Here is a 26,467-nt window from a genome sequence, read left to right as displayed (position 1 = left end):
ACAAGGACTGGAAGAATCAATTATTCAATATTTTAGAAATTTATTATTTTTATACAATTTCATGTACTGCAGTAATAAGTTCATTCAGCAGTGTTTCTTGAAGCTAATAGTAAACCTTATCCTATCTGTAAGTCACAGAAAAAAATCAAGCTGACCATTACTCTGGCCTCAGGAACTGTGCTGTTGCATACTTAGTGATATTAGTTGGAGTTTCCCCTTTGATTTTAATGAGAACTGGAACTGACCTTTTGTTTCAAATGTACTGTATGTTTATATTTTCTCTGAAGCAATCCAGATTTTTATATAATCAACCCATCTTGTAATTTTAACTGAAACAGAAAGTATCTTGAGAAACCATCTCATTTGATTGGAAGACAGGTCAGATGCATCCAAATGAGCTTATGTCTATTACATTTGCCTGTACAAGAACAGCTCAAGTTGAAAATTAACAAAGGTATATAAACCAGATTAAAAATCAATAAAATAAAGAGTGAGCTTGCCACTGAAAAGAAATTGCTTGATCATTTTCTAAGGTAAGCAATAATAGCATAAAGTCCACTGCAGATGGGTAGAATAATTAATTTCTTTGTATTTTATTATCATTTGAGAGAATAAATGGGTTTGGAAGCTTTGTTTTTAGAAGAATATAAGGACAGAAAGGGCAGTATGGTTATAGCCCAAATGATCTAAGAAAGTTATTTTAAATAGTTTTCATCATTCATCATTTGAAATATTAATAGTGATATACCACAGAGTTCCCCTTTATATATCATCTTTTGTAAAAGCTCTATTCCCAAAGTTAGGTAATAGCAGTCAATTTAAACCAGAGGGAGAAAAAAAGAGATATTCTTCTAGCAAAGATTTAAAATGAGGTTAAAATGGAAATTTGGCATCATGTTGTGGATGACTGCAGAGAGTTATGTCTGTACTTCGTCCTCTCCTGCAGATTTTTCAGGAAAGGTAAATGTAGGCTATTGTTCAATATAACACTGAAGGGTTCAACTACTCAGAAAGCATAGACAGCTAAGCATGAAAATACAGCCCGGGGTGTTTTATGCTGTTTTAAAAATATTTTTAGATGAATTTAAGAGAACAAAAATAATGTATAGCTAGGCTGCCTATAGTTTGCTGGGCATAAAGACTACTAGGTTGCTGCCTTTTCTCTGTTTCGGTGTTGCCAAGTCCAAGCATAATACAAAACTAATGAGTCAGATCCTTAAATATAAAAATATTTTATTTTAAAATAATGACCTGCTGTGATTTTTTTATTTTCCTGCTAATATTTTAGCTATTTAGATGTTTGCTTCATGTTTCAAACATTAGTAGTGAAACCTTGGTTGGGTTTTTTTAAGGAAAAAAGAGTGCAGATAGCTTGAAAAATGTTTAAAAGCTAGAGTTTTAAAGACAATGTATATCAAGGGATTTGTAATCATATAATATCATTAAGCAACTCTAGTGATGTCAGTAAAACTAGTTCTAATGAAGATGAACACCATGTAGGCATAGATAATAGAAGACAGTCTTCCGCAATGGACCTGTAATTCCTGCCCTGGTTCCCTGCTATTCCTAACCTCCAGAGATATAAAAAAATTATGCTCTGATTAGTCTTTTGATAGGAAAACAGCAGTCACTTCTTCATAGACATAAGTAAGGAGATAGCCCTGCTGTGGAGTCCATTTTGCTTTTTGTATGCCACAGCAGGGAGGCCGAGTTTGCTGAGTGCACCCTTTGTGCTTGGGTAATGTGCAAGTTTTTTATCCTGTTCTGTAATGATTCAAGAAAATTGTGCTGTGAACCTAGGAGCTGTGAAAGTGATTCAATATCTAGGTTTTAAGAATTTCAATGTGTGAGAATGGAATTTCACTTACCTTGAAATTGCTCTGTCTTCAGATTACACAGAAGGCAACAATAAAACAAGAATTTGTTTAAACAATCCAATCTAGCTAGCACTGTTACTAGCTTCAGACAGGTATACAGAAATAAAGGAAACCTTGCACTTAAAGCTACCTATGGTATAGATCAGCTTAGTTTTCTGTCTGTCCATACTGTCCATCCAATAAGCTGCTGTGATGTGTACACAGAACTAGGATCCATCTCATGAACTAAATCACCTCTCCAGCATAACTATTCACTGACAATATCTTAATTTGAGGATACCTGTAATTTTATGTCCTTTTAGTTTTCTTGTATGTTACAAGAAAATACAGATTTAACTAAAACTTTCAGATTTAACTATTCCCTTCTCAGTAGGATTTTCTATGAACCATATAGTTCAGTCAGGATATTAATCTTAACACTTTCCTGCTAAGTAACGCATAATCCCTACCAAACTTTTAAAAACCTGATGACTGTTGTACGTGGGTAGATCCATGTTTTCTACAGTCCTTTGACATCTATGCTGGTCTCAACTGTATTAACAACCAATCGGCGTACTGTTGGGTGAACGCTTCTTTCTGCTGGGTGACAAGTGTTTTAGACCTCACCAAACAACACCTTAATAAACTTAAATCTACATTTTTCTTAGATTTTTGTTTTGAAAATTGGATTTTCTACAACAGTGTAAACAAAAATAATGCAAGTATCTCATTCCTGAGCTTTAGGGTAGGAAACCTGTCCTGGGTTCAGCTGTAGCAGTCATTGTTCTCCTTCTTAGTAGCTGGTGCAGTGCTGTGTTTTCAACTTTAGCCTGAGAACAGCTTAAACCACAACAAAACCACACGCTTTGTTGTGAGAATGGAATTGCATCTGATGCAGTGACAAGAGTAGATTTTTCAGGCTGCCCTAAAGGACGGATAGTCTTGCTTAGCTCTGAACTTGGCACTGCTTTCCAAAAAAAACTTAAGCAAAGATTATTGCTTGATGTAATGTTGGATATTAGAAAGTCTAAGTTTTCTGATGTCAGACTAGATAATTATGTGTCCCTGGCTATTCAATATTATGAATTCTGATAAAGCCCATGAAAAAAAGTAACCAAAAATCTCATATAACAAAGAATCATGAGCTAAAGATTTTTCAGCTGCAAGGCTGTGTGTACATATACATATACATCATATACATATACAGGGTAAAGATCTATGCAAAAGAGAATTTTCTCTCTTGAAGTTGCTACTTACCTTTATGAACAGTGAAAAACCTGTAGAAAACCTTATTGAGCGGTGAAAAAGCTGCAGAAAAACAGTTGCATTCTAAATCCCCCAATGCTGAAATAGAAAAGATCATTGAGGAGTCAGTAAGGCAGACAGCATTTATGGCAAGGCCTGGGCTTGACACCAAGTATGTTAACATCTGTGTGGTGTTTCGAAGGTCTAAGAGGCTAAGGAGACAGAACCGTTGAAGTACTTTGTTGTAATATTTTGTTCTTTTGTGAGTTTTTTACTTGAAAAAGGGACATATGAAAAAATAAGCTTATAGTAGTTTCTGTCAGAACCCTGAATTGCTGTTTGATTCAGTTAGTGGTAGGGGTTCAACAGACATATTTCTCTTCTTTCAGACATTTCTATTATATAAACCAATCTCATTTAGTTGTAAGTGCCTGGCCCAGGCCATGCTTAAACACATCCAAAACCCATCTGTTTACCAGATTTTTTTTTCCCAAGTGATATGAATTTCAAAGATCAACCTGAAGTGCTCTGCATAATCACATGACTGTAAGACATTAATAATAGAACATAGCTATTCTAAAGAGTGATAGCCCTTTATACAGAGCTGTTAAAATCATGTATTAAGTAATAGTAGTAATATGATAAAGACATTGCCCTTCTGCAAGGATTTCAGGAGGGCTGGGCAGTGAGGGATTTTGTAGCAACAAAGAAAATGGCTGCAATGTAGTGTTGAATGCAATCAGTTGATAGTGCATTTGATGCAACCGTGTTTGTTTAGAAGTCAAAAAGGTATTCACAACAAACTGAGATCTACCATCATTGCAGCTAATTTCTTCCTAATGTATTGCATTGGAGAATTCAGTAACATACTTAAATTAGTACTTTCTTCTATCTAAACTCATTAGGCACCCTTTTAATATCTTTATTAAAATATCTTATATCTGTATATATCTTATCTTTATATCTTATATCTTTAAAATATCTTATATCTTATGTCTTCTCTGGGTTCATACCTCAGACATATAGGAGGTTTAAATATTGAGGCATATCTCAATTTATTTTCAATTCCTGTTTTTTTATTATATCTATCTTCATGTAGCTATGTGTCACACTAGGCAAAATTCTATCTTAAGATGCCTGCAAGGTGCCTTTTTGTCTCCTACATCTGTTATTTAATTTTGTTTGTAAACTAAATACATTTTATAAGCTCTGTCTAATACATATTAGTAGATTTACTATGAGAAAACTACTGATTGTATGTGGAAAATCTAAACCTAGCAAACTGAAAAAAAGATAAAGCATTCAATGAAAAGATTCTATCTAGGCAGAATACTTAATATTTGGAAATTGAATCTTATGGGGTGGGTATTTTTCTAAGAAGAAATTGATTTCTTAGCAAACAAAGCTTGCATTTTTCAGGTGGAAAATCAACGAACTGGGAAGGAGGTATTCGTATACCAGGGCTTCTCCGTTGGCCTGGAGTGATACAGGGTGGTGCCTATCTTGATGAACCAACAAGTAACATGGATATATTTCCTACCGTAGTCAAACTTGCTGAGGCACAGTTACCCTCTGACAGGTATGGTCTGTAGTCATCTTTGTTTTGGAGGAAGTCTCATGAGTGTTTTATACATTCTGGTGATGTCTATTAAGATAGAGGTGAAAAGGAAAAGAAAAAAATGGAGTTTAAAAGCACTTTTTTGTGATCACTTACAGTAGTATGCTGTCTCTTTTAATATCAACATACTTAGAGATTTTACAGAAACATTATATGTAAATACAGCTTAACATGCAGAACAAGCACCAAGCAGAAAGAAGATAAGAGAAATACCGCTGTTGTGGTTTAAACCCAGCCAGTAACTCAGTACCATGCAGCCATTCGCTCACCCCCCATCTTACTCTCTTCCCAGATGGGATGGGGAGGAGAATCGAAAGAATGTAAACCCCACCGTTGAGATAAGAACAGTTTATAACTAAAGTACAATATAATACTATATTGTACTAAATCATGACAAATTAAGTTTCATGGATTGCTGGTGATAGGGACTGTCTGCAAAAAGAAGCTTGAAGTGAAACATAGCCAGACCATAATCACTAATAACAGCTAGTGTTAGCCATTTAAAGTGCATGAGATCAAATCCATATCCAGTAGGCATTCCTATGGGGGAGAAGACAGGTTCTGCCTGTCGCCTGATTACAAAAGTTACGATGGAGTCTTTTGTGCTTTCCCTTTCCTAATTTCACGTATGTATACATTTTGATTCAGGTTTGTAATTCCCCATAACTCTCCCACCATGTACAGAGTGGTCAGTTAATTTGCATAGGTTACATCATGCTCATCAAAAGGACAGCCTAGTAACGTTTTGCTGTGTGAAGCCATATGTTGACAATGTCCATGTGCTTCCAAGACGTACCAGGCTTCAAGGATAGTCTTTCCTGATTAGAGATTTGTTAGCTCTGTTTCTTAATCTGCCTACACAAGGGCAAAACTTCCTCTTCCACTATCACTTCTTTGTTCGTCAGTGTTGTTCATCTTGACCTTGTAGGAGGCCCTTGTATACATTCAGGCTTTTCCATAGTACCACCGCTTTCAATTTTTTTAACTATACATCTGTGGAGCTTGAGTTACTCTAGTCATACATGCTATCATACTATCAGTTACTGATGGGTGTAAAATCCTCTGGCTTTCCTTTTACAAATACAAATCTAGTTTCCTTGTTTGGCAGCTGCTGTGCAGCTTATCCTTCAAGTTCCTGCTACTGCAGGGAGCATAACAGAGCCTGGCCACGGGGCCTTCGCTCTGCTCCACCCTCCTCTCAGTTTCTCTTAGCATATGCCAAGGTTGCAGGGTTGCCTGGGGAACTATCATCAGGTAGATTCCGTACATGCCAACCACATCCCATCCTGGAAGTAGAAGCTGCATTTTACCCTAAGTTTTCCTTAGTGTTATAATATACCTTTGGGGGACTGGGGTGAGGTGGTCTAATTTCCCCCCTTTTCCCACACCCTGCTTTTCCACACACAGTTTATAGACTGGGCATGATGTGCTGTGGTGTGGAATATCCCTTTGGCTAGTTTGGGTCAGGTGTCCTGTCTCTGCTTCCTCCTGACTTCCTGTGCACCTCCTCACTGGCTGAGCATGAGACACTGAAAAGTCCTTGATCAGGATAAGTGCTACATAGCAACAACTAAAACATCGGTGTGTTATCAGCATTGTTCTCAGACTAAAGCCAAAACACAGCACTGCACCAGCTACTAAGAGGAAAGTTAACTACATCCCAGCCAAAACCAGGACAACCACCAAAAGCAACATACTGTCAAATCAGGCCTAGAATTATTTCCTAATGTCAAAAATGAATGTATCAGAAAAGTCTGTGTTCTGCATGAGTGAATGTGGTAGAAAAGGAACTGCGAGTGTAAATTGAACTTTACGAGCTCAACCTTGGCCTGCTTAGTATAACAAAATACATCAAAATGCCAGCTAGGCTTTTCTCAGAGTTTTGGGGTTTTTTTGTTCTCTAATGAAATTAGTGAAAATAATCCCTTACAGAGTTTTGAAGCCTAATAAGAAAACTGGGCTTCTAAAATTCATAAGGTGCTTTATTGACACTCCTACATACCTGTGTTTTGTCTTCTTCAGAAGATACCCAGTCTCAGCAGCAAGGTGCCTCCACCTAAAGTCTCTTGCCATCCAAATCCAATAGAGAAACCTGCTGATATGCATATGCTTTGAACACATCTACCACACACAAACAGCTTCTGAGCACAAAGCATCCAGAATCCCTGTAGGGAAAACCAGTGGTGAGCAGAGACACTCTGCCAATGATGATTCATTGAGTGCTTGAAGGGAATGGCAGGGCAGGACATGTGTAAGACATGAAAAATTAGTCAGGCTGGTCTTGAGAGATGCCCTACGAGAAGTAACTCTGTTGAACATAAGCATTTCAGATTGTTCTTAATGGGGGCAGATCTTATGCACTTTGTTTTCATATTGCTTGAGTGAAGACCAAGCACAGATGTTTTATTTTGATCTCTGATAGAAATCTCAATATACTTGTGCACCTTCCAGTTGCAAGTTGCTCTATTCTGATTCTTCTTCTAGGGCATAGACTAGATGCCATAATTACTGCTTCATGGTAGATCAGGGAAAAAAGTCTCCCATACCCTTTGAAATCAGCAGTTGCGGGAATGCAAGAGTACTGGAGACATATTACTGGAGACACCCTTTTCCCTATCAACATGCTGAAGAACAGAAAATGTACAATTGACATGCATCTGTCCTGCTCCCAGCTTGATAGTGAGCAAGCCAAGGGACAAGACAAGAGTGCATTACTCAGGCAAGAAAACATGACAGATAGATTGGAAATGAGAAAGACTCTAATTCAAGAGACCCCCCCAGAGAGGGATGCACTCAGAAGGCAGTTATCAGACAGTATATCTTTAGGAATTCCAGGATGTTTTCCTGCCCATCCTTTGAGAAGAGTCCTGTGCAGAATGGTGCTTTTGCATAAAACTGCTGCCAAGAATTTTATATATAGGATAGGCTTAAAAAAGTGAAGTTAGTACCTGTGTTGTAGTAGTTACACTAAAGTGAAAAGGGTTTTACACAGTAATGAAAATTAACATAGACATTATTGAACTTTGAAAAAGTTTCAAAAAAGTTTTTATGAGAAGTTGCTCAAAATGCTTAAAAAAATTGCCTGCTGATCTGTATATCAGTAAAAATAATGTTTTATTATTTTTACTGATATAATACTTTATTATTTTTGTCTTATTTCTTCTTAAAGATTCTTGTAAAATTTGTAATTTACATAGGTCTAAAGTTCAGATTGTGATTTCTTCCTTGCCAGCTGATTTCAGCAATTCAAAGGCTTTTCTGTAGTTGAAAAACACATATTTAGGCACTTCATTTTCAACTTCGAAATGACTTCTGTCTTAAACTCTGACATACATAATTTTCGGGACAGAGTTCTTACCATTACTTCTGAGGATGCTAACACAGCACAGCATGTTTTTCTCTTGTTTTAGGGTTACTTTGGCCAAATTACCAAGCAATTTTAGCAGGTATACATGGAGGGCTGTGTTGTCACGATTTATTCATGAATGTTTGGTCATTTTCTCAGGAAAAAAAATAAAGAAAAAAAGATAAAAATGTGCTGAGGAAACAAACATTCCTAATGGCAAAATGTAAAATTTACCTTAAATAATGTAAAAAACAAAGGGAGAGAGCACCTGAAGGTTTTTCTCCAAATTTACCAACTGGAGGTGGCCATTCAGATGGAAATAGAGAGTTATGAAATCTTTTCAGTAAAGTGAGGTTTGGGTTAATCTTCTGATTTTGAAATGCTTTCTTACTCAGAATTATTGATGGACATGATCTGATGCCCTTACTTCAAGGAAAAGTTACCCGATCCAACCATGAATTTCTCTTCCATTACTGTAATGCATATTTAAATGCAGTGCGCTGGCATCCAGGAAACAGTAAGTAAAATTGCTTGTTCACATTTTAAATATTTAATTTAATTTTTATTGCAGCTTGAAAAGAATCAGGAAAAAGCCTTGGGCTATTGAAACAAAAAATTGTTTAAAATATATAGCCTTTTTAATTCTTTTCCATTTTTCTTTTTGCTAGAACACACCTATTCACCATTCTAACATTTAACATTAGTTTCTTGCTATGCATTAATGTTACATATCAATTGATTCGTAGAACTCGTCAGGAACTCGTCAACAAAGTTTTAAGTTGACAAGCAGGTATTCTTTATTGCGGCACCAGAGAACACAGGGGATAGCTCCTCCTAGCTTGTTCTGTCCGAGCATCAATCAAACGGTGATTATATTGTCGTTAGTCATACATATTCATTATATTGTATACCTATTCATGAAGTTGTTTATACATGACATCACATTCCTAGAACATTCTTCCCGCATGTGCACTTTATTATGGTAGTGGTCTTTGAGATCTTTAGTGGTCATTTCTTCATCATCCTCCTCTTCATCACCTTATCTTTTCCTTGAATTCTTGTTCTGGTAGTCTTTGAGGTCTGCGCAGTAGATAAGTGCTTACGCCAGTTTAATTAGTTCGGTAACACTGCTGACATAAGTGAGTGATTTCTTCTCATCCTTCTACTTATCAGTTAACTTAGGTACAGCACATCCTGAACATCTGCTAGTTTCAGACACTCTTTATCTACAGCCCTTATTTTGCTTACAATAAATTCTATACGAAGGTCATAAAGTTCTAAAACTATGTCAGCTACAATGATTTATCTTGTACAATGATCCTTATTATGTTCTTTTGGTTGGGCTTTTTAGGTTTGGAAAGTTTTGTTGTTACGTATAAAGCCGCCAAGCTTAATGTTACTTAAACTGAATTTTCTTATTTACCATTTTGGACTTCCTTGTCTCACAATACAATACTGAGATCTATGGTATCTGAAACTAATTTTGCCTGAAAGATAGTCTGTGTTACAGAATTAAGTAGTCTAGGTTAACTGTTACATCTTCCTAAAAATGTTATTGCTGAATAACAACACAAGTATGATGACAGCATGGCAATTGTTATTACTGAAATTGCAAAATATAGGAGAATCATTGAGTCAAAATCATAATTATCCAATAAATGAATACAGTATTATGCAATCCCTTTTCGTGCTCTTTTGTGAACAATATAATTCCACTTTTAGGCCAAGGAAAAGGCATTTCCCACTGATTTGCTCCTTTTTAACTAACAACTCACTGTTTCTGGTAGCAGCTTCCACATTAACAAAAACATATTTCCCTTTCTATAAAAATTTCTGTGCCAAATAAAGTCAAATACACATTTGTCTCATCCCAAGTGACAAGTGTCTCAACGCAAGTGACAACTTGCGTTACAGCTTCAGAATGATGGTCCAAGACAAGCTTTGGTGTAGCATTTTAGGACAGTGATAGTAAATTTTAGTGTAGTAATAGGACAAGGAAGAATGTCTTTAAACTGAAAGAGGGTAGATTTAGGTCAGATATTAGAAAAAGTTCTTTAATATGAGGGTGGTGAAGCACTGGACAGGTTGCCCAGAGAAGCTGTGGATGCCTCATCCCTGGAAGTGTTCAAGGCCAGGTTGGATGGGGCTTTGAGCAACCTGGGCTAGTGGAAGGTGTCCCTGCCCCTGGTAGGGGTGTTGGAACTGGATGATCTTTAAGGTCCCTTCCAACCCAAACCATTCTATGATTCTATGATTTTTTTGTTTAAGTACCTTGGGAAAAGACTTGCTTAATAGTTAATGGGCAAACTTAAAATTAGTTGGAAACTTTGTCTTCTTGATCATCTGTAGGCTGGCTCTCTACATGTCTTAAACTTTAAACTAGGCAAAGGGAAAATATTATGTATAACATTTATTTACCGCTACTTTGCGTATATATCTTGATTTCAATAAATAGTTATAAGGAAGAACCAAGCAATGAAGATGTGTTTGTCTAGTACTGTTTTGTATCTAAGGTTGGATGAAATTATTCTGCCTCATGATGAGGAGTAGGCAGAGCCCCAGTCAGACAGAGAAGCTTTTTATCTCAAACACACACCTTTGCAAGATGAAGTACCCCTTATCTGAGGAAAGGTTCAGCTTTGTTATCACTGAAGGATATGGGCAACGAAGGGGAGCAATGATGAGGGACTAGTATATTGTATTTACTTGAGGGGCAACAATGTAGACTGTGTTTCTCTCTTTATCCTTTCTCCAAGGCAATCAAAAGACAAAGCCCACTCAGAACCTGGCAATAACATTTTCATAACACTTTTATATGGGGTGGCTTTTATATGGAAGGTTATCTGGGTTTAACCCCAGCTGACAACTAAGCACCACACAGCTACTTGCTTACTCACTACCAGTAGAATGGGGAAGACAATCAGAAGGGTAAAAGTGAGAAAATTCATGGATTTTGACAGTTTAACAGGTAAAGCAAAAGCTGCTCACACACTCAATGCAAAACAAGGAATTCATTCTACTTCTCATGGGTAGGTGGGTGTTCAGCCATCTCCAGGAAAGCATCATGTGTGACAGTTACTTGGGAAGACAAATGCCATCACTCCAAACTAATCACTCTACCACTCTACCACACTCTACCACTGTTTTTTCCCCAGCTTTAAATGCTGAGCATTATGCCATACGGTATGAAATATCCCCTGGGTCAGTTGGGGTCAGCTGTCCTGGCTGTGTCCCCTCCCAACTCCTTATGCATCTCCAGCCTACTCACTGTGGGGGTGGTGTGAGGAGCAGAAAAGGCCTTGGCTCTGTGTAAGCACTGCTCAGCTACAGCTAAAACATTGCTGTGTTATCAACACTGTTTCCAGCACAAATCCAAAACACAGCCCCACACTAGCTTCTACTAAGAAAAGTAACTCTATCCCAGTCAAAACCAGCACAGAGGGGTTTTGATATACTATCTTGTCAGCCTACAATGTAGTGTGAGAGCACGCAATAGCCGAATACTCTTCTCTACTCTCTTTTGTACCAGTGTGGGGGGCCTCAACACCTTCTTCTTTCTTACTTGTCCAGTCTCAGATCTTCAAAAATTCCTTTTCCATGTAGATAATGCAATTATATTTGTAAAAATATTTGTTGCAGTCACCTAAATGTTTGATCCTGTTTATCTCTCTCCCATGTGTTATTGTTGTATAGAGATAAATATAGTTGCATTACAGCTCTATGCACCTGATGCTATCTGCATTGCTGTGAGTACTCCTGTGGAAAAACAAGTATGGTTGTTTTTATTTCTGATATCTCAGCAGCTCTGTATGAAGCAACTGATAATAAGTGCATTATATTCCTAGAGTATTTTTGTCTTCTAGCCTCCAACCGCAGCTCACCCTTTACAGATAATCTCAGGGTCCATCCGCAGTCACTATTTCTTATATTCTTAGTGATGTTTTACTAAGCAAAAATGAACAAAAGTAAAGCAGAAGATATAATGTAACGCTCTCTTCACACCCTCCACCCCCTTTTTCTCTTTCTTTTTTTTTTTTTTTCTGGAGAAGCAATTATTTCAAACATTTAATTCAAAATGTTCCAGAGCTTTTGCCTAGCAGCAAAGAGCTAAATTAAAAGGATCCTATAGCAACAGTTCATTCCCTATACTTAGGAATACATTCAAGAAAGTTCATGAGGCCATGTTCACTAAGACAGACTAGAAAGCTGGAAAATTATGCAACTTTCACTTTACCTCAGCATGCTACTATTATCAGTTACAAGACTGTAAGTCTTCAGGTTTGATCACCTTTCCTAACTCTACATGTATTCCATGTCTAACACAATTCATGGCCTAAATATTTACCACGTTCCTCCATGAGCACACACATTTTCCAGTATCCAGAAATTATTGTAGGATCTCTCACGTTTTAGTTGCACCTTGCCAATGACTGTAGTGATGCAAATAACAATTCAGAGATCTCCACAAACTCAAGGATAGTCTTGAAAAGGTGATACTCCTTAACCAAAACAACAAACCAAACAAAAAACCCAAACCACCCTCCCACCCCCCCAGCAACTTAAGTTGCTTCATTAGTTTCAAACCTCCTCATGTTCTGCAATAGGAAACCAGGCTGTGCCTGGGGTAGGGGGGTTCAGCCAGCATGCTGTGACCCTGGCCATCACCTGGAGCTCTCTTTGGACATCCATGTCCATGGCAGGCTGGTTTGGTCCCAGGTGCAGACTTGCTGGAGGAATCCTTCCACCTGGCACAGGAAGGAGGAGGAGATGTTGGGGACAGCAGGAGGAATCCAGCAAGATGGGCTGGGTGAAGGTGTCTGGGAGACAAGAGATGACACCGCAAACTGGTCGAGCAGGGAGGTGGTAGCCAACTGCATGATTTTGTAGTGTTAATGTCCTCTCACCTGGTGCAGTATGGGTGTAGGTTTGTGTGTAATCCTGTAAATAACAAGTGTGGTGTTTTTACTGTGTTTGTGGGAGATCCACATGAGGTAATTTTAGGGAGGGGTATTATCTCAAACCATGTGAGCCAGGGTGGTGTGTTGTTCTTCACCTCTTTGCTGTATAGCAATTTGTTTTGGAAGTAAACAATTTGCTGCACAAACGTTTGCAATGCCGCTTAGATAATGCAGAGAGAGATTTCAGGCAGGTTTTTTTCGTCTTTTTTCTGTTTTACATTGTTAGATTAGTTTATTTACCTTGTTAGAGTACTGTCCTTTACATTTTAGGTATTCTGATTTTGAATATTTGACCCGCAAGTTAGAATTTATCTATCTATCTAAATGTGCTAAAAGTTTGTTTAAGCACTGGTAAGGGAATCAGTGTTTCACTAGTTCTCATGGCTCTTGGTGATCAAGCAGGCTAAAAGGTGAGGATTGAACCTTCTCTAATGAATTATTAACTAAAATGGGTTGAGGGTGAGGGTGGTGAGGCACTGGCACAGGTTGCCCAAAGAAGTGGTAAATGCTCCATCCCTGGCAGTATTCAAGGCTAGGTTGGACAGAGCCTTGGGCGACATGGTCTAGTGTAAAGCGTCCCTGCCCATGGCAGGGGGGTTGAAACTAGATGATCTTAAGATCTTTTCCAACCCTAACCATTCTATGATTCTATGATTCCATCTAAGAAAAATAATGAAATTCTTGAAAAAAAATGTCATCAAGGAACGGTTGTCTTTTCCTGTGTACTGTAAATCATCTTTCAAACCAGGAAAGACTTATGTTGTTCTTCATCTGTGTTCCCCAGATAGTTAACTAGGTTGACTACAGCTACCTTGGAACTGTGTAAAAACATTCTACCTGCAGATTATGCCTGATGTACAGGCCAAACGCTGACTGGCTCTGCCTCCCACTAGACCTGGGGTTTAGCAGAAGAAACTGTGATAGTGTGAAATCCCAGCCATATACAGCATCTTCCGTACTGCTCTAGTGATGGGCACTTACAAGAAAGACCCAATTGTCCAACTAGTCTGAGACTACACTTTATAAATTTTAGCTTGCACCTTTTGAAGAAAAAAGCAGCAACCTACAGAAATTCATAGAAGAAAAAGCTTCCAACTGTTAAGGAAAAAAATATGCTTTTATGTATTTATTTAACTGAAGTACAGTCCATTCTAAATAAAGGGTAAAGGTGCATATATTGCATATATGCAGTTATTAATGCACATATTCTCATATTTCTTACTATCTTTATTTTATGGGAAGTCTTAGTTTGTATGTCAGCTTCAGCTTGCATATTTCACTTTTTTTCTCAGACAGTGTGGGATTAGTTTTGATCCTAAGGAAAAATGTATATACCAGGGAGTGAGAGGGAAGCAAAAGTACTGCTTAGCCATTTGGTCCCTTGTTGCCTCCAACATTCCACAGTTCCTTTAATAACTTTATCTTTGCCATTGTTAGATTTCCACTGTGCTTTGGTCCAAAAAACTTTTTTTGGTTTAATTTTTGACTCTTAGGCTACATATGTATGAACCCGGTAAATTTAGCGTCTATTAAATTCATAGTACTTGCACACCTTTCCGCTGCTTGCAAGCTTCTATAGTCTGACTTAAGCAGGTGTGTTTTTTGCATCATTCAGGGAAGGTCAGAATCTCAGAGTGAACAATTACCATTTTACATTTATATATTTAGAGGCTAAGCATTTCTCATAACCAAATCAATACACATCTTCATTAAGACATATTATTTAGGTCACTTATTGCATTCACAATAAACTTTCCCTTTCATCAGTCCTTTGAAGGAGCATTTAGAGGATACGTGCTATGCAATGCTTTTTTCTACCAACCCTTCAAAGTTTAAGCCTTATCCTTTCTAGAGAGACAGAAGGAAAAGAACCTCTTTCTTCTACTTTCCGCTTCATCAGCCACAGAAAAGAAGATACACCGTTTTTTTTTCTGCATCTCTCTTTGATTCACTTACATTTTGCATGATATGAAAAAATAATTCACATTATTGTTCACGTTCTGAATTAAAGAAGAAATGAGTTATCAGGCAGTTTTCTTTTTGCTTGTGATTCATGTCTCGCTCTCAGACTTGTGTGTGCTGACACTCAGTATCAGTGCCTTAGAAACAGACAAGGGATACAGTCCTAGTTGTTAGAGGATGATTTCCTGTCATTTTGAAACCTTATAAGTATGTGTAATTTAACTGCTCTGTTAAAAATACAGAGAGGAAGACATGCTAAAACAGTGTCAGCAAAGTACTGTGATTGCCCATTATCAATCCTTATTCTCCATGGCTGCCTGGTGTACCATATACATACCAATAAACAAAAGCAACACCTTTGGAAAAAAACCCAAACTTCTTTCTGCCTAGTAAAGTGTAATAATTTAGGGAGTTTTATTCATTAAATGTTTACATTTAAAACAAAGCAGTTGAAGGATCTGCTTTTACTTTCTTGAGCTGAGCCACCCAAACTTTTATGCATCTTTCTGTTGTGTATGTCAGATCATGCTTTGGCCTATTTTAAGTCTGATCACATGTTCTTATGCTAGGGCAAGTAGACCACTACTTGCATATTTGCTAAAGTTATAATTTAGCATAACTGAGTACTAAAAAACTATGAAGAGCTCTGTCTCCAGAGCATTATTGGCGTATGAATCAGTACTATTAAAAATGCATTGCTATGACAACTTAATTATAAGGAGAGAATTCATCAGATACAGAACAAATCTACAGTTGAATGGAACTACTACATCTTTCAGATTCTTCTGATTGTCTGCAAAATTTTCATTTGATAAGGAGGAAATATATTGTAATCCTGTGTAACAAACACTGAGAAAAGTAATGCAATACAGTCTGTACTATAAAGAAATAATAATCTTCACCGTATTCTGGTACTAATAAAAATACACTAATGTTTCTAATAAATGCTGGAGTGACTTTACTAACAGCACTTCTCCTTTTCTATTTCAAAATGGATTTCATTATTCAGTGGAAAATGTCATTCAGTAAACAAAAGAAAAAGAGACTTGCTATGGCAAGTTAAATTGAAGCATGGTAGACAATAGAACCAAACTAGCTCATCATGCAAATATAAAGACTTTTAAAGACAGTAAAAGTTCACTGGAAAACTTTATATAGACATTTTCCACTTTGCCTCACTTAACAAACAGGATGTATTTCTATTACTATTTATTCTGAGTTTCTTGTATGTTGTGATCTACTGCAGTTACTGAAAATAGTTCTGTCAATTTCACCAACCAGGGATTCTTTCTGTATTATCACAGAATTCATAGCTATTCTGATTCCTAGCTGTTGGAATGTCCTCCGGCATCCAATTGTCTACAGTATTTCATGAGACATCTTAAGTTCTTTGGCTAGGGATGACAGCCTCTTCCCACTCATGCATTTAGCCTATTCTGCAGTTTCAGCTGTTACAGATTAAAAACAAATAAAAAGAGAATGAGAGAGGAATATTTTCTGTTTTGCAGTTTTCAGACTGTATACTTAGCATACATTTACAGAATAGTGGGTTTCTTTTAAAGAGGTTCTTCCAGGTTTAGTTCATCTAAAGACATTGGAGTCCTAATAAAGAGGACAAAGCAGGAAAAAAATCTGCTCAGAAGGGCTGTTTTGTAACAACTTCTGGTTTGAACAGGTGCAACCTTTTTTGTGAAATGGAATTAAAATAAGTCTTAATAGTTAAAAAGTGCAAGCTGAATTCACGTGCTTAAACAATGCTAACTTGTGAACACAGTGTTGTCCTGAGAGAGTGCAGGAGATGGAGTCTAGGCATGTAGCAAAAACTGGGAAACCTCTATGAAGTTCTATAGAACCAGCTTGAAATGTTTTTTCTACAGTCAAGTTCCCAGTGTGAGGGTAGGTGAGGCTAGTGGTTGTCACTAGTGTTGCATTAATTTGTGTGTGAGAGATATTTTGGACTGTAAGTGGTGACAATATGCTTCTATTTGAAAATGCAAGACCTTTCTTGTTCAGTCCTTTTACAGCATTTAAAAACCATAATCTTTCAGATATCCACAAAGTAAATTAACAGTTCTTTTTTCTCTGAAGTAGACAGTAGTAGAGTTATCTGTCAATATTTGGTATTTTAAAGATATGTCTTAATATTGCTTCTACTTTCTTAATACAAACAAGGAATGTCAATGGTAGCTTCATATGTAAACTGTGGGATGTGCTTGTCATACCCAGTAGACCCATTGGCAGAACCCATAACCTTGCCTAGCTTTTTCCTATTCTTTTTCTTGCTTCCGTAAGGAGCTTTTTTCCATTTATTGTTTATTTGCCTTCTCTGTGGTGAACAAAAGTCTCAGAGGATGCTGTAACAGATTAGTAAGGATTTACATTGACCCTGAAAATGCCAGCAGTTATAGTTGCTTTCATTACTTAACAACACAAAGGAAGGTAAATTTAAAAGACATTTCATCCAGAACTTTCTTCTTTTGCACAGCATCTTCAAAGGGAAAGCTAATACTACCATGTGACTATAACTGCTGTCAAGGAAACATTTTGTTTTCTTACAAAGAAATATATTTTTCTAATCAAGTCTTATGGTACTAACCTCATATCTTTTCTCAGAAAAGAACAGATGGGAAAGGATAAGAAAGAAAGGATAAATATTTGAAGGAGTAAGATTTTTCCCATTGACACAAAAATTTTTGCTTTCTAGCTAGAAAGAATAGACTTCTTTAGTCATAGTAAAATTGATGTAGGAACACTTTTGTTTCAGAGAGCCATTTCCACAGTGAAAGACTATGGTAAATGTCCTTTGACATTGACATTATATACACAGACTTTCAGTGATCATATCATAGTGCTTTTTCTTCATATAAAAATAGCAACCATAACATACTGGTCTATTGAATCCAAGATATCCTGACCTAAATTAGTAATGTTCTAAGTGAACAGAGAAAGGTTGACAGTTTTCAGTGAGCATATAAAGGCAAAGCCATTTAAAGTAGCTAATTCACTATTATTTAAACTTCAGCTTGAATGGCTTGCTGTCAGATGTTGTGTCATGCACTTATGACAGTACAAAAGAAAAATCTCTATGGATTTTTTTTTTTTTCCTGTATACTCCATAGCTAACACTTAAATAGAAAGAAGAAAAATAATCTGAGTTAGAGCTACTGTCTGGTAATTTTTTATCTATTTATAATGTTAGCAGTAGTCAAAACAAATATAAATAACAACTACAAAATAGAGAGATAAAAATGCCCTGCAACTTTCAAAAATTAATTTCAGCTTACCACATAATGTAAAAAGTGGGTCTTTAAGAATTTCTGGAGCATTACACTTCCAAAAATATCTTTAGTTCAGTGGTGGATTTGAGCCTGCAGCATTCTGCATGTTACATTCAGAACATAGCGCTGATTCATCCTAATTTAAAAATCATATTCAAATGGCATATGTTGTCTTAGGCAATGTTCTTCAAGGGAAGTAGTTAGTTAGTTAATGCATGCACAACCCACATAGAGTATTCTGTGTGCCACAGTCTCTAACATCCTATTACTCCTAGAAAATAAAGCAAAGTATTTGTTTATTAGAGAAATTCCCTGGAAACCTGACTGTCAAGAGCAAAGTGTCTTCTCAGTATGCCATAAAAGACCATGCCATGAAAGGCAGGAAAAATAATAATAGAGAACAGTGGATGCTCATATGATGGGTGCGCTTGGACAATATGCTGGAGACTAGTGCGTATCTGTGGATGATGTGTGCTCTGTACTGTGTAGTTGCTTCTGAATATGTCAGTCCTGATCAGTACTTTGGAAAGACAACACAACCAGAAATATTCAATGATCTCTGAATGTCTTTAGCCTCAGAAAAGCTCACGTTCCAGTAAAAACAGTAACCTTTCTGTTCATCTCAGAGCTTTTTATGTGGTCTCAAGCTATTAGAGGACATGTAATGTATTACATTTTTCAAGTATCTTTTGTTAAGACATCCAGAGTTTCCTGAAACTAAAAAGAGAGAAAAAAATCCAATATTTCTTGTTTTGTTGTTCTTAGTAGGACAGTTCTGTAGGTGGATTTGTGTAAAATTTTTTTGAAACTGAAAAATACTGGATTTCACTAGTAGTTTCTTGTCATAGTTCTTTCAATGACCTCTTAGTAGAAAAGCAAAGTCCATGTAGTAGTATAGAACAAGTTCCTCCAATGAAATGAAAAATGTTGTGACATTTTTCAAATTTATTCAAAGATTTACCCCAAAATTTATTGAAAATTGTACTTCAGCTGCAGTTCAGTCATATTAATCAGAATAATAAATACATTTATTTTTATTAACCCGATGGTCTCATAGATCTGGGACTCTAATGAAACATTTGTGAGACACACTCACTCACTCCTCTTCAACACTGGCATTTTAAAGCGAAATAGGTTTCCTACAGTTCATAGTAGAAGCAGCAAGTTAGAAATCATGGTGGAATCACACATTAAAAGTCAACAAGACCATAAAAACTCCATAAAGATCATGATAATTTAGCACTTAGAATTAGCACTAATGTAATAAAGGAAGGCTGACCCTTTTAGTATTAGGAAATGTTAGTCAACCAGAAGATAAATTTGTCAATACCCCAGTGTCCTAATTTTTTGTTTACAACTTGTTACCTGTGTGTTGTACATTAATTTTAAATGGTATTATATCACAGAAGCCAGCTTCTCAGTCATCTCACTGCTCAGTGAGAAGAGTCTTCAAGACTCGGTAAAGTGTTCAAAATTAACTTAATTATATTATCTTGCCTCTCCTCAATGTGATAGGATGTTGTACAGGTAGGTTTTCAGTCAATAGTTCTGACCTATCCATATGGTCCTGTTCAGTGACAAGTGGAGGTTTAATCTTGGTCCTGAAAGCATTATTGTTACCTTAGCGTCAGTTCATATCCTTGACAACAAAACTAAGCCAGCAAAGCTGTTTGCTTTTAGTAAGCTGTTACTTTTTTGTCCTGGGCATGTTTAAGTTGTATTAAAGGAAAATGAAGTTCTTGCCTACAGTATGTAGATTGGATTATGAGATTTGAGTTTATCAAAATTAGCAACATTTACAGGTTTTTTACAACTGAAATTATCCTATTGAATATTGTACATTGAGAGTTTACAGTTTTATCCTTCCGAAAATCTTGTAAAGTGCAATAATAGGCTTATTTTAGCACAAGAGTAAGTATTGAAAACAAATGTCTCAGTATAGTTTCATGGTCAATGTAAACATAATTAGTCAGTCCATAGAAAAGCACTTGGCAATTGCAAAAAATTGTACAAAAATACAGGTTGTTCATTTATCTGCTTCAGTTCATTCAGCTCTGCCCTAGCAGAGCTGCTAGGTCATTTAGAAGTTCTGGTGATGTCAAAAATGCCAAGTAGGTCCAAACACCAGGACCATGCAGTGACAATGAAAGGCTTGCTTATAAAACCATGCTGGTGTTCACAGTGAGGCTGTAATAATCAAGAAAAGGTGCTGAGAAATGCTTTGACTGGATTTTGGAACTTGACATTAAATAGATTATACAATGCCTGTAGCTCCTGAGCATTATCAAAGCCCTCTTTTTTTCTCCATTTTATATGCCCAAATATTTCACATCTTCAGTTAGGAAGTGGTTTATTTTCAGCCAATGCTTTTAAATAGTTACAACATACTGATTATTTTTTTTGGGGAAAAAAAACCCAACAACAAACCAAACAAAACAAAACCCTTAAGTTCTGAGAAGCATATGTGAATGTTCATCAATTAGCAAGTTGAACTAAAGAAAAGTAAATGTACTATTCATATTTCACAGACTACTTTTTAGTGCTCCAAAAGCATTTAATCTCCCAAAGCATTTAATCCAATTATAAGAAACCATGAGGAGTGTTCATATTTTGAAGATAGAAAAAATATGCAAAAGTCAACATATTACTGTATCTTTTTAACACAGCTTAAACGTGAAAAAGTGTAAGTTTTTATCTTGTAATCAAGTGAGAAAATTAAGTATAAATTATTTGAGTGCTGCAAAGGATTATTCCATTAGTGGGTACTCCTCAAACTTAAGATGCTGGCAAATGATTACAACTAACAAGGATAGTGTCTACATACACAATGTCCTGAGTATTCCCCACTAAGTGTTTTTTCATGTTGTCAAGCGTGATAAATCTGTGTTATTGCCATGGCATGGAAGACTCAGCAACAGGTTTGTGCCTTATTGACATGTGAATCTCAGCGCTTGGCTGCACCTGTCACTGCAGTCTCTGTTTAGACACACAAGAAAGTTCCCATGACAATTACACTTGGTCTTTCTTAACCAATTTCAAGTAAGTTGTTCACTTCACGGACTAGATTGACCTCAGATATATATTTGGATAAGGTGTATAAGAACATATTGTGTCTCAATCAGGTGGAGGGGTACCTTTAGGAAGGCTTAAACTATCTGTGTTCTTGGTCATCCACGGATCTACATGGCTGTATAATATGTCTGTGTAGGAGCATCTTATTCCTCCTCTGACAAATTTTGATCTGTTCTTGGGGAGATCATTGTGGAAGCAGACAACCTTTTTTACTTTAATTTTTTGGTCTTTTTATGTTAGATAGACAAGAAGAAAGTAGTGATCCAAAGTTCTGAAATTAAAACTAGACAGACCTGTAGGATTCAGCAAGACATGAAAGCCTTTCAAAGTGAAAGTGAGAATCTTGGTGGTAGGAAAATTATTTACCAACTCCGTCTGCCTGGCCTGACTGCCATATGAATGATGGAAAGATTTACTAATCTCTAATCCAAACTGAATTTCAGGTACCTTTTTATGTCTACACAGCTTAAGTGCCAGGACCTCAGTATTAATAAAGAAACCTGATTCAGTATTAATAAAGAAACAGGGTATTAGCAGAGAAATGGCCAGCTAGTTAGACTTTCATCTTTCAAAGTGTAAGAGAAAGTTAGACAACCATGTAAACGTTACCTGAATTCACATGTTTTAATTAATCACTAGTCTGAGGTTGCGGTAAATGTCTGTCAGCATGCAATGCACTACAGTATGAAGCAGAATTGATTACTGCAAATAACTGCTGAATGCTGAAACAAACCTGGTTTACAACTGAAAATCATTTATGTAATCCATTTTCTTTTCCATTTCAACAGATGAGGAATGGGGGAATGTGTGCATGGTTACTTGTCTTGTGGAGATTAGTGTAAAAATACATAGAAGAAGGAGCCATGGTAGTGAATACAATAGAAAAATATTTTCTGGTGTTTCCTGTTACTGTTACTATTATGTCAGATCTTTAAAGATCAGATTTTGACAAAGAAACCAGCTGAAATTGAGAGGTGGAGACTGAGTTTGCAGAACTATGAATTGAAATTGAATGTAAGCTTCAAAAGCCAAAAAACAACTACCCCTATGCAGATGTTTGTATTTCACAGTATCCTTTGAGTGCTGTCATCACTCTTAACTGCAGTGAGGAGGAGAACATATATATAAAATTTATATCTTGTCATGTAAAGCCAAAAACACTTTCAATAGTTTTGAGGAAGTACAATGTGTAACTGAATGACTTTAGACTGCAAGCTTGTTTATATTCTATTTATTTATATTACTTCCTAAAATAATGGGTTAAAGCCCTTAAAGTAAACCATAATCTATGGGAACATACACTTAGACCAGTAAAAAAGATGTAGGATTTCATGCTCAGAGATGTCCTTTCTTTGTTTAACTCTCTTGCGTAACAGAGCCTGGACCTCATAGTGCCACGATAAATAGCAATAAATGTTGGATTAAGTTTTTGACGTAAGTGCCCTCTTTAAAGATACTTCGAGGCATGCTAGAATTATTACATTAAATTATATAATTAGTTAAAAGTAGGAGATCAGGAAGCCAAAGAGAGCAAATACCTCACTCGCAGCAGTGGTCTACTTACCCTCCTTCAACTGTGCTTCAGAGATTGGAAGGGAAAAAAAAGACTAAATTCATTTTGCCACCCATGTATCATGGGAAAAAAAATCAAAACCCCCCACCCTTCATGGCCCATGAGAATGGTTGACTAGAAGTTTTAAGGTAGAATCTGCATTATACTCATTTTTAGGGGAGAAATCTGACACTACCTTAAGTGCTAGCGATTTTGTCTTTTTTACCCATAAAACTGTAAGATTTAACACAGAGAATGAAGGACAGTGTCTGGAGTTTCCCAGCTGCTTTGTTGCTTTCTTCTAGTTTGAGATGAACTCATTCCGTAGCTGATTACATCTAAGCTGAGCTCTCTGGGCATTGTGTAGGACTATTCTACGCAGCTAAATCTCTCCAGCAGGCCCAAGATGTGGGAAGGGCTTTGTTCAAATACTGCACCCGGGTCCATGCACCACACAGTGCAAAAACACTGGGATTTACCTGGATATACTAGGTAGTATGTCATGTATACATATCCATGTACCTGCCAGAAGAAGAAAATGCAACAAGGTTTTACCAATGGGGTGTTGAGTAACTGAGGAATTTATGTTTGAAGTTAAAGGATGTTGCTAAGCAGACATTAGTTTAATCTTCAGGGAGGTAAGATCTGTATGCTGAACACTGGTTACTCTACAAGGTAGAGCTGTCAAATGAACAGCACACTTGTCTTAAACTTGGTAAAACTTGACTGAAAGGTTTCTTCTTCCTATAGACCTTGAGAAAACATAAAATAAATCACTCAGAGTGTATGTAAAATAAATCACTCAGTGTCAATGTAGCAAAGAAATAAAACATTTTTATTAACTCTTTTAATAAGCAACAACACAGATTGCCAAGAAAATCATATACTTTTCTTCTTCTTTTTTCAAATGCTTTGAAGTAGGAGATTTGATGGGAGATGAGCATATGTAGATCCTTGCCTGAACTACTATTTTAGCACACAGCAGCTTCAGTCACAGATTACATTGTAGTTTTCTAAATTTAAGCATGAGGTTGTTATTTGTATTCCTAAGCTAAGGTCGAAATACTTTGAAGGCAAGCAAGATGAAATCAACCTCTCAGTAAATTCACAGGGATTTTAACATTCAATTCAGTGTACTACAACTCTACAAAAGATATAGAAATTAAATTTGGAATAGACGATGCAATAGGTAATTGAGGGATGGGACAACCCAAATGAATTCTGAGCCAATCATCTGCACCAAAATCTTTGTTTAAACTCCAGCAAAAGTTTGTGAGGGTTTGTATTGAAAAAGTTAGTAGATAAAACACTACGTGAAAGGAGTGTGCCAATGAAATGTCTTTGTCTTCTGCAATAAAGGAAATGAATTATAGTAGCACAAAAGTTACAACAGAAGACACCATCCATCAAGAGAACTCTTAAAAAATACATTGTAGGGAACAATTGTGCAGTGGCAGGGGGGTGAATTAGATGACAAAAAGAAAATTCATTTGAAATATCTGAAATGAGCTTTTGTTCTTATTTGCTAGAACTGGAACAGAGGAACCTGCATGCATTAATATGAGAAAGATACATGCATCACATAAGCAGAGTCAATGCAGATTTGCTGTAGCTAGTGACTATATTTCAAAGGTCATTGAATGATCATTAGAGATGAATAAGACTAATTTTAAATTATATAGAAGTAATGTATATGAACAAGGAAGGCAAACCTCTGTGTTTTCTGGACATAACAGTTAAATATGTAGGTTTTCCCTATACTTGAGAGGAGGGAATGTTTAACCCACTATCTGTGAACACTGTGGGATCTTTCATAAGTAGCAGCACCGTATAGATAGATATTTGACTTTACAAAGCAAAATTAAGTATGGGCTAGGAATGCTGGAGAGACAAGATTTTCAACTCTCTAACTTGGGTTAGGGACTTTTAGAGACTTACTCTAATAGTTACTCCAGCAGAACTGTAAGTGACCCCAGCACTGGCAGTGTTTTTACTGATGGAGCAGTCTTCCAGCACCCAAGCAGAGCAAGCAGATCTGGGTGTTGCTAACAGGATTCATCAGTGGTTCCTGACTAGGTAAAGTGGTGATTCAGGTTCAAGGTCCATCCAGGGAGTCCAGTCAGCAGCAGGAGGAGATGAGAGCACAGACAAAACTGTCCACTTGGGCAGGAACTGGTGGCCTTGGGATGAGCTGAGATGGGAATCCTGGTCCATTGGCAGGGTGCATGGATAGGCATCTACCCTAGGGCAAGGCAGGGCCAGTGAGGTTCTTTGGTGCCCTCAAAACTCTTGCCATCTCAGATTTATAGCAAATTCTCATGATGGTGATGACAGCATGTAGAAGTCTGCAGTGTAAACATCTATCTCTCAGTTAACTTGAGCTAGTCAGTTTTATCAAAAGAGAAACAAACAGAATTCTTCTCAACCTAAGGCAGACTTCTAACAAAGTTAAGTAGCAGATCAGTATGGGCTGATAGGTAGCTTACATAAAGACCTCCATATTGCAGAGATCCAAAATTAGGAGAGGTGACCAGATTTTCAAATTGCATACTAAGTAGCAGCATAGCAATGAGCAATAAATCCTACACAGTACCTGGAATTTAAAATTAGAAATGCCTTACCACCTTTTCCACAATGTGAAAAACATTATTATTTTGCTAAGTGTCAGGAATGACACTATGGGAGTCTTTTGAAGTTGACTGGGAATTTTAGGATCATGTCATTTAATTAGTGTTATTTTTCTTTTAAATCAGTGGAGGTTCAAATACAGGCCTGTCTAGAAATATGTAGTCAATAAGATAACCAGGTTAGACTGTTATAGACTGTATATACTGTTAGACTGTATACAATACATACTAATTTGGTTTTGTAGTACAGAGTGGCATTTTATCCATGAATCGGTGCCATCAAAGAATTGACAAGAATGGTCAGAAAAGAAAAACATGGATGAGATACAGATCCTGATTTGAGTTACACTGGCATAAAGATCTTTAAAATCTAATTGAGAAAGTGTCACTTGCTTTGCTTGTTCAATTTTCCTTGTAACACAAGACTAAAATAGTCATTTACCTTTTCTGTTAGTTATCAGCTCTCTGAAAATATTTTTATTCTTTCTTACAGGTGGTGTTGGTGATTGGGGCAGCTTTTAATGTGAAGGCATAGGTGTCCTTCCTAAAAATAACTTTATAAACTTCATTAAGACTCATTAAACCTCATACCTTTTTACTAGCCTTTGTCATCATAGCAGCACACAGTGGCTAGGTAATCTATCACAGAAATTGTAGCAACTGTAACAATAAGTAACAAGTTTCCATAGATATATACACATCTTTTACTGGTATTTACATGTTTGCATGTTATACTGTACAGCAAAGTTTTTTCTTGAGATTTCCTCAACAGTAGAAGACAAGTACTGCAAACCACTTTTCTGGTGTTGAGGGTCAAATGCCTGAGGACATTGAAGTGTCAGCATGATGTGGATTTATGTCTGCTCTCCACTGGTTCAGCTACACGGTTCCATGAAAGACTTAAATAGCATAATTCACAATATGTAGGTCATGGGAGAAAATTCATTTTTCCT

The 26,467-nt window shown here is 36.7% G+C and overlaps 1 protein-coding gene across 9 annotated transcripts in view; it reads left to right on the top strand.

The window, feature by feature from the left end:
- STS (steroid sulfatase) overlaps positions 1–26,467 on the top strand; it is a 103,566-nt gene that overhangs the window by 67,326 nt on the left and 9,773 nt on the right. For 8 of the 9 annotated variants that reach the window (XM_030475591.1, XM_030475590.1, XM_030475589.1 and 5 more), the window contains 2 exons: positions 4,521–4,680; positions 8,461–8,582. The exons of the other annotated variant lie outside the window; for it this stretch is intronic. In XM_030475591.1, coding sequence (XP_030331451.1) covers positions 4,521–4,680; positions 8,461–8,582 — 282 coding nt within the window. The remainder of the gene's footprint in view (positions 1–4,520; positions 4,681–8,460; positions 8,583–26,467) is intronic. 9 annotated transcript variants of the gene reach the window in all.

This window comes from Strigops habroptila, chromosome 2, assembly GCF_004027225.2.
Source record: "Strigops habroptila isolate Jane chromosome 2, bStrHab1.2.pri, whole genome shotgun sequence".
NCBI classification, from domain to species: domain Eukaryota; kingdom Metazoa; phylum Chordata; class Aves; order Psittaciformes; family Psittacidae; genus Strigops; species Strigops habroptila.
Note: the sequence above shows the minus strand (reverse complement) of the source record. Positions and strands in the feature narration are given on the sequence as shown.